The sequence below is a fragment of the Python bivittatus genome, unplaced genomic scaffold, assembly GCF_059951505.1.
Source record: "Python bivittatus isolate LINGU-HERP-01145 unplaced genomic scaffold, Pbiv_v1 ctg000980_np1212, whole genome shotgun sequence".
Taxonomy (NCBI): Eukaryota; Metazoa; Chordata; class Lepidosauria; order Squamata; family Pythonidae; genus Python; species Python bivittatus.
Genome location: NW_028277125.1, coordinates 20,558,967 through 20,570,126, shown reverse-complemented (window position 1 = coordinate 20,570,126; position 11,160 = coordinate 20,558,967). Strand labels below are relative to the sequence as shown.

At 36.8% G+C, this 11,160-nt stretch overlaps 1 protein-coding gene across 2 annotated transcripts in view; it reads left to right on the top strand.

Moving 5' to 3' along the window:
- The window catches only part of MFSD1 (major facilitator superfamily domain containing 1), a 31,562-nt gene extending 20,723 nt beyond the window's left edge, over positions 1–10,839 (top strand). The window contains exon 17 of one of the 2 annotated variants that reach the window (XR_015794271.1): positions 54–88. Coding sequence is in view for 1 of the 2 variants with exons in the window: in XM_007432915.4 (XP_007432977.1) it covers positions 54–113 (60 nt within the window). In the remaining variant the exon portion in view is untranslated. Of the gene's footprint in view, positions 1–53 lie in introns of both variants that reach the window. The other variant, XM_007432915.4, reaches the window with a different exon arrangement.
- Positions 10,840–11,160: the final 321 nt, after the last annotated feature.

Here is an 11,160-nt window from a genome sequence, read left to right as displayed (position 1 = left end):
TAATTTGGAAATAATTGCTGATGAGATACCTTGCTCTTTCTTACTTTTTTCAGCTACCAGCCAACTGTGTTTGCCACTTATCTGCACTGGCACACAGAAGTGTGTTGAAATAGCAGAGTTATGTCAAGACATGGACAAACAAAATAAGAAATTGTATCAACACAAGACCTCATTCTTCCATAGCAGAGAAGACCTATAGAATGACAACAGAACACTATTTAGTAGTTTTCTGCAAACAGAAATTATAGCTGGTCTCTTGGAAGACTTTAAAGATCCTACAGTGAACTCTGTACAATAGTGGATGGGTAGGGATTTTTTAAAATGGTGCTCATGGATTTTTATCTGTTTGCTTCTTTGTTTGGAATCCACATCTGTTTGTAACATTAAGCTTAAGGGACAGTTCAGATTGGTGTACAATTAACTAATATAATTGTATACCAGATGTATACTGTGCTTGTTTATCCCATGTATCAGAATAACTGCACTTTGTCTCTAATGGACATTTTATTTGTGTTCTACATTTCTTTCACTCTAAGAAAGAGAAGTAATAGGTATTAATGAAGTAGATTATTTCTATGAAATGTATAGCTTTTAGTGATTTTTTAAAAATTTATTTTACAACTTTTTTTCAGTACAATGAGCATGCGCTGAACATAACAAAAATTAAGATGGTACTGCATAAATATTTCAGGTGTTGCATTACCTTTAAAACCCTTTATAAAAATGCAGATGAACTAAAAGTAGCTATCACAAAAAGATCATTAAATTATTTTTGTTTTTTATGTTGATGCAATTCAGAAAGTTTCCTATGGAAATTGCTCGTTATCTGTCAGTATATTTTCTTAGCAAGGGAATTGTAGAAAACATGTAGGAGAAAGTTGGAGAATTAAAGCTTAACAGTTCATTGCAATAATAAAGTTGATATGTTTTTGTACCTGTAAGTGAAATGGATTACAGTCAGCATTCTCAGAGAAATCAAAAAAGTCAAGATGGTCATGACAGCATGTTTGAAGCTATACCCCTTTGCACATATGCTGATGTTGCATGCAAAATGGGGTGGAGCTGGGTTTCAGTTTCACTGCTGTAGTACTACTTTTTTATTTTTTTGACCCCTACCCCCAGCAGATACCACTGGGTACAGTTCACTTGGAAACTAACATTGGTGTTGTAGTTTTAGACTGCTACAGTAGGAGATCCTTTAATATGAAGCTTGTCTTGGTTATGTAGGGCTGGAGCTGGACTTGTATTTCTACAAATGGAAGTGTTTTACCAAGCCATTTGGAGCAGACTTTCCAGACGTCAAAGCTTTGGGGGGGAAATGAGCAAAAAAGTGTCTGCTCTCCATCTATAGGAGCATTGCTCAAAGGAAGTCTGGTTCCAACATTAGCACTGTCATTGTATTAACAATTATTCTTGCTGATGGTGTATGTGAGCTAGCGTATTTTTAAGTCTGATAATAGTTTTGAGCCCAGGTTATTGTGCAAATGCTCTTTGGGAAGTATCTTAGTCTTCTTTTATCTAAGATGAGTCTCTGTTAGATAACAGAAGCCACTGCTGTGAGAAATTCACTGTCTTGAACCTGTAATTTTGTTGAAGCTTCCCAAACACACAATTTCTCTTTCCTTCACTATAAAGTTATATTTTGTAAGAGGCTGGTGGTGCATAAACTGATGAACTAGATTTCTAAGCTAGCTGTACTCATTTTTATTACTGGGATGAATTTCATCAGGAAAATAAAATGAAAAATATTTCATAGAGAACTGCAAACTAAAAATGCCTATTCCCTCATTTGTACATGTGATTTGTTGCCTTCTCCTGTTAATAAAGTCCAGTAAGCAGAGAAAGGAATTTCTTTTTGATACCTGTTTTCTGGTGCATCTCATAAGCCCACACCATGGTTGCCATTAATTTTAAGATAGGTACGTCGAGATGTATAGAAAAAGAATGCTGTAATCCAGTTGGATAATATACCAGTGTTTCCATATATGGATTATAGGAAACACTAAGTTAATGTTAATTTCTTTTGGCAGTATCAAATCCATATGCTAGTTTTGGTAGGCAGGGGAAAAAAATGCCAAAACTGTACTCTTGTGTTGTAGCTATTAATCCATATCTTGCCTAAATATATTTCCTTTATCTTGAAGTCTTCTGCAGTGCAAATAGCTGTTTACATGGCTGATAATTAAGCCTGAACTTATGAAACTGCATTTAAAGTTTTCTTCAAATGTCTCAGATATAGCTTTATCATCACAAGTACTTTTTGGTTATTTTACCTTAATACATACAGAATACTAGCTGTAACAGTCTGGCTGCAAGTTTGCCTGATATAATTTATTTTTTATAAATTTGTTTCTTGTAAAACATGGGTGTTTGCAGGGGAAGTCAGAAAAGTAGCCATGACTGTGTGATTGAAGCTTTGCCCTTTTTAAAATTTATTTTATTTTGCCTATTGTAATGAGACATGAAATGAACATAACCACCCAGGTAAAATTTCACTTATTCCCTAGTCAGATTTTGCCCATCAAACAAAAATAATTTCACAAGAGAACTTGCCCTGTCCCCTTCTTAGGAGCTTCATAGTATGAGTGGCAGAGCATAAATCACACAGTCACAACTACCATTTTGGCTTTTTTGGCTCCCTTGGAAGCTCTTGTTCTAAAAGGTGTATCTCCACAAATCACAGAGGGCAACCCCCTGAGGTTATTATTGATATTAGAGCACAGTATCTCATTTATGTATGAATTGATGATTTCAACTCTTAAAATTGTTTTTCTTGGTAAATATAATCTTGTACATATTCAAGGACCAGATTTTCCCCTAGCATGTACAGCCTCTGAAGAAAGCAGTTTAGTTAATCCTTTGTGAGGGCTGAATAATTTTCATTAAGCTAGAGATATTATGGCAACAAAAGTGGTGTTTGCATACTTCAGCTTAATGGGCTGTTGACTTGCAACAACAGTGACCCCTGCTCATCTCTAATACCTATAGCTCATCCTGTTTAGGAACTGCATTAATTAAGAGCTAATTACTAAGACAGCTATCGTGCACTGCCAGAAGCAAATTGGAAAATGTTCATCATACAAATCAAAAATTTATTGTTCCATTACTGCTCAGTGAGGAAGTATCTTTGAACACTGACATGAATGAAAAAGACTGTATTCAAAGTGATATCACTTCATTTCCTTATACATTTTAATTTGTAGTGTCTTTGAGGTCCAAAATGTCTTAGACTACACAATAATGTTTCTGACAGTTATTAGGATCATTGTCCAGCTGGTCTTACATCACCTTTATTTATGTCTACCATCTCACCCTTAGCTCTATTTCCAATACATAACTGATTTACAGTCTTATTCCGTGACGCAAAGTGGTATAATAGCCTTCTCATGAACATCTAAGTGTTCCAGCCAGGTCACTCTCTGATTTGTAAAAACTATAAGCCTAATCATGCTAGGGAGTTTGCACACAACACAAACTGTTGTTATGGATACAGGGGAAAAAAAGATACAGAATTTTACTTCTCATTCCCTTACTGTGGGATCATTTAAAAGGATATTGAAGCAAGTCAGGTATCAAGCCAACATCACCTATTTTATTGTTATAGACTAGCAATAACTTTATTTTAATATAGAAAATTACATAGCATCAACACAACAATAATGTTGCATAGAAAATGGATATGTTACCTGTTTTTTCAACCTTAGTATTATGGATTTAATAATTAAAGACCATTGATGTTTCTTGTTCATAATCTCACACTGCTATAATTAGTGGTTTGGGGAAAGAAAGAGGTAGAAAATCCTGCTGCTAGGTGCCTTGAGGTAATGCTTTCATTCAGCTCATGAATGAATGTTTATAATTTTTCAATGACTTTCCAGTTAGAAAGAAAACCTTTCCTGTTCTTATTGGTCACACACCTAAGGTGGCATGCTTTGTATTAATTTGTTCTGTTTTTGTTATCAATAGTTTGCCACCTTAACTACTTTTGTTTATCCTTCCTTGTCTGATTGTGGTATTTTGGTCATTTCATTGACTGGTATCTGTTGACAAGAAAAATATGCTTTATTCATGGAGGCCAACTTGCTGATGATTGGTTGGTTCTGTGCTGCAGCCACATCCGTGAAGTATATAGATAAAACTGCTGTCTTAAGAATAGCTCTGATGGGAGCTTCTTCAAGGTTGAGAAGGCTTAGCTTAACATCTTGAGGCCTCCCTGTCAGGGTTCTCTCATACAGCAGGCTTTCCTGGGGGATGAATGAAGTGGAAGCTTAACAGTTCTGGAAGAAGCCCAATTGGAAAGGTTGCTGTATCCTAGACTTGACTGATATTCCTAAGAGCAGTTTTATGTAGGGAAACACTAAAGACAAGTTCATGGCATTTCTGAATCAAGGCAACTGGATGATCTTTCAGAAATGAAACGTATGTAGTACTTAATGAACTGCTGTTAAATATTACTACTCATGATGTAAAAGAAAACAAAAGTTGATTTTTGCCTGCTAAAACATGGGGTAATTCTGATTTTCACTTACATTATCCAGTTTTTCTGTCTCTCTCCTCTATGCCCATTAAGAAATTTTCCAGGACACATATGGAAAATGTCTTTCACTCCTAAAATAACATTTCATCAGTCAGAATCTTAGTTTATTAAACTAAAATAGTATCTGCTTGGTTTTTATTGACTCTTATCCTAAAAATAAAAGGAATTGTGGATATGACAAATGTTTGAAAAAGAGTTGGATTAAAGTCTAGAAGTTTCTAATGCTCTGTTTAGGCAGTGTCACAAAAGCAGTGAGCTCTTTTCAGTTCATTCCACTCTGCTGAGCCACTAAATAAATTAAAAAATCAAACACAATTTTGGGGTTCCACTGGTGAATCAGGAGGGGGTGGTGGGGAAGAGGTCCAGCCATCCATGACAAGGAAACCAGCAGTCCAGTATGAATTGGCCCTTCAAGGCAGAGAGCAGGGATTTTGGACTGTGCCTGCCAGAGCACACAACAGCCAATTGGAATGGAGGACTTTAAATAAAACAGAATGAAGTGCACCACTAGATGGGGAAAATGCTCCTTTTGATTCAGGGCAAGAAAGCTTGGGAGGAGGCTGTCTTCCAGGCAGCCTAGGATCAGACTGAGGAGGATGCCATTCATTCTTCTCTCCAAAATGCTAAGTGGCTCATCTTCATGCTGGGGCAAACCAGAAATGCCAATCAACTCTAAGCCAGGAAACCATGGAAGGACAATTTTGAGAGGGGGAGAGAAGGCTTAACTTCCCACTTGCCCATTATTGATGAAAGATGAACAGGTGGCAACTATTATAATCAAATGCAGGCGTTCTTCAGGCTGTTCTGCTACCAGATACAAGAGGTATTTGTGTGGTAAGCCAAGACATCCATGCTTTGCTTAAATATTTTCTACAGTTACAATATTTGTCTCATTTTGAAATGGAAGCAAATATGCAGTGAAATTCAAGCCACTGCTCTGGATATTTAGAAAAAAAAACTAAGATGATTGGGGACCTTCAGGTGGAAGTTGAAATGGCAAAGCAGCGGGGCTGCTCAGAGGTAGCTGTCTGGGCCTGTATGGACGATCAAAGGAGCATATTCCATAGTTCTGTTGTACTGCTTGTTGTCTACATTAATCATCTTTGAGAATGTTCAAATCTAATTTACTTATTTAAACAGGCTTTTCATGTTTAATATCTGGTCATCTACAATACTACAGGGAGAAAGAATTCTAATGCTCCAGGAAACAAATGATGGTAATCTGCATCCCACTTCAAAGTACTTTTTAAAAGTCCATAACTACACAAAGAACCATAAGGGAAATTAATTTTAGAAATTTAAGGTTAGGGCTATTTGACATCTTGGAATTCCTTGGAAATAAAGATAATGCTGGAGGTTTGTGCTTTGCAGCAAGCCAGCTTCTCATTCTTAAAAGTGTGCATATACATGGTTTTGGTTTAAGAGAGCCAGTTTGGTGTAGTGGTTAAGCATCAGGCTAGACACCAGGAGACCGAGGGTTCTAGTCCTACCTAGGCACAAAGCCAGCTGGGTGACCTTGGGCCAGTCACTCTCAGCCCTAGGAAGGAGATAATGGCAAACCGCTTGTGAAAAATCTTGCCAAGAAAACTACAGGCAGTCTCCAGGAATCGGACATCATTGAATGGATTTTAAAAAACTTTAATTTGGCTGAGTCAGGGAGTCCAGTTGCTGGAAAACATGTTGGAACTCTTCGTCTCACTTGCATAAAAGTCCTTTTATGTTTCTGTTGTGTTCTTAACACTACTCAAGCAAGAGATGTCTGGGTTCTTATAGGTAGTCATCTATTATAAAAGAATTTCTTTGCAAGGAATTCAGTTTATATCACACAGCCTCACATTCAAGGTGACCAGCTTGCCGACCTTTGATAACCTGGCATTTGTTGCTGCTGTGCCTACCATTAGATTCACATGGACAGACTCAACCAGTTTCATCTGAGAAACTATTAACATCTTAGATCAAGACAAAAAAATGCTAGGGAATTTCTGGAAGCTTGGCATTCAGACAAGTCAGACACACAAAGATAAATCACATTTGCACACCATTCAAAAGAGAAAATAAAAAACCTAGGAAGGAAACAAAAAGATTAGAAAATATCCCATCCGGCAGCCAACATTCAGATAAGCAGGGATCAACACCAGACAAATAATCAGGCATAAAACAATAATCAAGGAACCACCAAGGAGGAAACCACACCCCTACCAAAACTTGCAAGGCACGCTATTATATATAAACAGCAAACCCCACACTCACTTGCACTGATGATGTTACCTAGTTAGGTAATGAAACAACTGCAAGCAACCAAGCTCAGAGATCAAGAATTCCACAGTTCAACCCTGAGCTACATATATTCTCTTCTATTGCTACCAGCAGAAGACTTCAGCTTTCAAATTGCTCACATAACTCACTGCAGAAAAGAGTTTTGGCTTGCAAAAAGTTCCGCTGCTTGCTTTTTGAAGGTGATGAAGATTTGGTTGCTGTTTTCAGCATACCCAAGATTAGATAATACTATAGTTATGTTGTATTATAATCACCCAGATAAAATGGTTAACAAATAAATTCCTATAGATTTTAGTAAGAGAAAATATGATAAATTAAGAGTGGTCACTCTTTGTTGGATCATGCCCTCTACAGTTTTTAATATGTTGTGTCTCAAGGCAGCATTTTGGGGGAAAAGGATGTAATGTCCCAACCAGTTTTCCTCCACCAGGTGCCTTCTAGATGTGTCAAACATTAATTCCCCAAATCCCCAGCCAGAATAACTGATTACTGATGCAAGCTGAGCCTCCCTTACACTGATTAGATTTAAATATATTACAGGTAGTCCCCCGGTTAAGAACACCCAGTTTAAGGATGACCCATAGTTAAGAACCGAGTCTATTGTAGCAAAATTTGAGTTAAATGCACAATGATTCAAGTTCATTACACAGTACTACTTATACAGTATTATACAATGATACTGTTCCAGCTTATGTACAAATTCGACTTAAGGACAGACCTTGGGAACGGGACTCATTCTTAAACTGGGGACTACCTGTACTATACTAAGCAAAGGCTAGGCAACTGCAAACATTCAAGATGTTTCTGCACTGCCATTCCTAGCAGCCTTAGTTACCTTGGCCAATAATGAAGGATGTTGGAAACTGTAATTCAACATCCTCTGGAATGCCACAGATTGTGTTGCTTGCTTGGGTTTGGTATGAACCCAACTAAATTAGATTTATTCAGTTATAGTGTAAACCCAACCAAGTTGGGTTCAGTGAACCATCATTAAGAAAACAGAGTTTAGAATTTTGTGTGATCCATTTTACAGGATGGACTCTTTTACTGTGATTTGTAAGAAAAAGGCTGTTTACCACACCCCATTTTGTCTGATATGACTATGTGATATGATTTTTTTTCAAGGATGTAGTATTAAGCATGTGCTACATCTTAAATTTATCTAATATTTTGAATTGTGTTAATGGCATAATTAAGGAAAATCTTGGAATATGTTTTTAATCTAAAAATGATTGGCTGATATTGGGGTTAGTATGATCTGATAACAATTCATGAATAAGCAGTTCCATGTAGAAATGTTTCCCTTTTTGATTGCGTGAAATGAATTCTAATATTCCATTAGTGGGTATGGAGTGGGGAACTTGTGGCCATCCAGATGTTGCTGAACTACAACTCCCAGCATTCCTTATAATTGTTCAGGCTGGCTGAGGCTTCTGGAAATTCAGCAGCATCCTGTGGGCTACAGATTCCCCTATCTTTTGCCGAAAGGGGTCAATAGAATATGCAGGCATTGGTGCAACACCAAGGGAATTGCAACTAGTTTCCCCTGGCAGGCTGCTTTAACAGAAGCAGGATAGAAGCAGTAGATGAAGTATTCCCCATCATAGCCACTGAAAACTGGGGAAATCTTCATGCACTGTTTAACATAGGGTTAAAAATACAATAACCCCTGCCCTGAAAAAGTGTAATAATGCCTGCAGAAGAAGAGATGGAAGCCCTGTAAATAGAACAGAGTTCTTGTATACTAGATGTAAGGCAATAAAGAATGCTATTGCACTTGCTTTCAAAGAACAGTATAGTCTGCTGATTAATATCCTCATAGGTGGCTGCACAATAAAGGGTGTAATGGAAATCAATACTGCATGTTCTACTTATGCACCCTCGTGAGAGTTCTCTCAAACTTGTTTCAATAATCCTAGAGACAAGAAGCATATGCATTGTCTCATCTTTTATCTTCTGGATCAATGTTTTCCAGTGGTCACTTCTAAGAGCTTGATTCATCATGATACACTTTCTCGATAATCACAGAATTCCCTTGTTGGAACCTCTTGTCAATGCACCACCAATGTCTTCTTAAAGAGGCATATCAGAAGGGAATATTATCTTTATCTATGCAGTAAAGATCCTCTTTATACCTGAGAAGATTTAGGAAATGCCTAAGTTCTTTAGTTGACTCCTACTTTATTTTTATATTTTGTTAACAAGCCTTTTGGTCTAGTCCCACAGTAGTGTGTGAACTGCTGCTCCATGGTGATATCATATGTGACTGTGTAGTACTTGTGAATGCCACAAAATGCAGGTGTGCTTGACTGAATGGATCTTTTTAAGATGCTTGTCTTCCTGCCTGCTCAGTTGAAAAACTGGATCTTACCAGTTCTGTAACTGCTTTGACAAGTTTACCCTTACTTTATCACTTACTGAATTGTTTTATTATAATTGTATGATGTCATCCTTCAGTAGGATTTCCTAGAGAAACATCAACACATTTAAAATGCAGAAGACAAACAACCATCGTAAAACACCAGGGATTCTGTCAGACAACCACATCTTCTCTTGCTAAGTTGCAATATGTAGAAATCTTTTGCTTGCATATGCTGTTCCCTTGGCTGTAGACATCGATAAAACAAACTCTCTAACCAAATGTTGGTTCTTCATCAAATCAATGAGAAATGTATAAATGTGAAAAAGAAGTGTTTGTTGATTCCCACAAAGTGTATAATAAAGTGAATAGGCTTGAATTATGGAATGTTTTGTGTGGATCTAGAATTAAAAGCTTGTTGCTGAATGCTATAAAGAGCCAATCAGAGCCATATATAACAAAGTAAAACCAGAATGAGAATGGAGTGCTTAGTGAATGGGTCAACCCTGAACAAGGAGTAAAACAAAAATGAGTGATATCCTCTTGGTTGTTTAATTTACGGTTAAATGTATAAGGAAAGCTTGTAGTGACATTAGAGGTATGTTGGTTGGGAACATGACACTATGAATATTTTTTATGCAAATGATGCTGTGTAGTGAGCTGAGAACCCAAATGATTTGCAATGAATGTTAGATAGGTTGTATTATGCAACAAGTTATATGGATCTAAAAATTAATGTATCAAATACTAAGGAAAATGTGTATACAAGGAAAATACAGCAGACTGTTGCAAGTTGCAAACGTGGCAAAAAACTAGAGCAAGTAGGTGATATGTGCTTTGATAGAATGTTTAATAAAAATAGAACATGGAGAAATTTTAAGATATGAAAATAGTGGTTGAAGGTTGAGGGATAGTACATGGTCTTTTGTGTGGAATGAGTATTTGTCGAAAGAAACAAAAATGGCTGTGAATAAAAGCTGCTTCTATTTGGTATATCAGGAGAAACATAAAAGTAAGTTGGATGCACGGGGAATGGGATACTTGAGAAGTGAATGTGCTGAAACAAGAGACACTCAATAATGAGTAGGTGTTGATGAATGGATTAAACACGGACCACTATAAACAAATACATTGAGGTGATTCAGTCATATAGAGAGAATGAGATTCAAAGCATAGAACAAATATATAACAGATCAAGAAGGAGAAGATTGAGAAAGTCATGGTTGGATGGAGTTGATGAGATAGTTAAAAGAAAGAAGTGTAAATTAAAAACAACAACAACAAAAGGCGATGTCTATAGTGGTGCCCTGAAACAAGGATATCCCATGTTCTTAATTTCTTTGGTTTATTATTTCTTATCTTGCTTCATTTATGCCCTTTGCATAACACTCCTTACTCCGAAAGGGAATAGCTTAATGGATATGTACTTAGTTTTAATGACTAAATTGATAAACATGTGAATGCATTATAAACAATGTACAAATTAGTTAATTTATTCTAATATGGTTGCTGAATTAGAACTACATTTTATCTAATTTATTATCAGGTAAGGCAAACTTCCAACTTATAAAATCTGCATTTTATCTAGAATGCTGAAATCTGGTAATAAAAGGCATATGCAGAATAAATTTGGGGAAGAATCACATTATCTTCTACATCCCGTAAATGATATACAAGCCAATGTAGAGCCTAGATCAGAAATGCTCCACTCCAGGGGCGTCCCCAGGAATGCCAAAAAGATGGCAGCGGCAACATCAAAACCCACCCTTTTTATCATATAGTCTGGTGGGGTTTTGACTGGGTGGTTGCAATTGCCATCTTGACTTTTTTTGACCCCACCCTGCTCTAATCCAACCACATCTGGCTTCTAGCAAAGACTTTTGTCTGTTCATGGTTAGAATTTGGAAAGGGTCTGCAAACACTTTTGACTGAGCATGCTTATCATGTATCCATGTCCAGGAACTATGATGAAAAGGGTTCTTTGTCA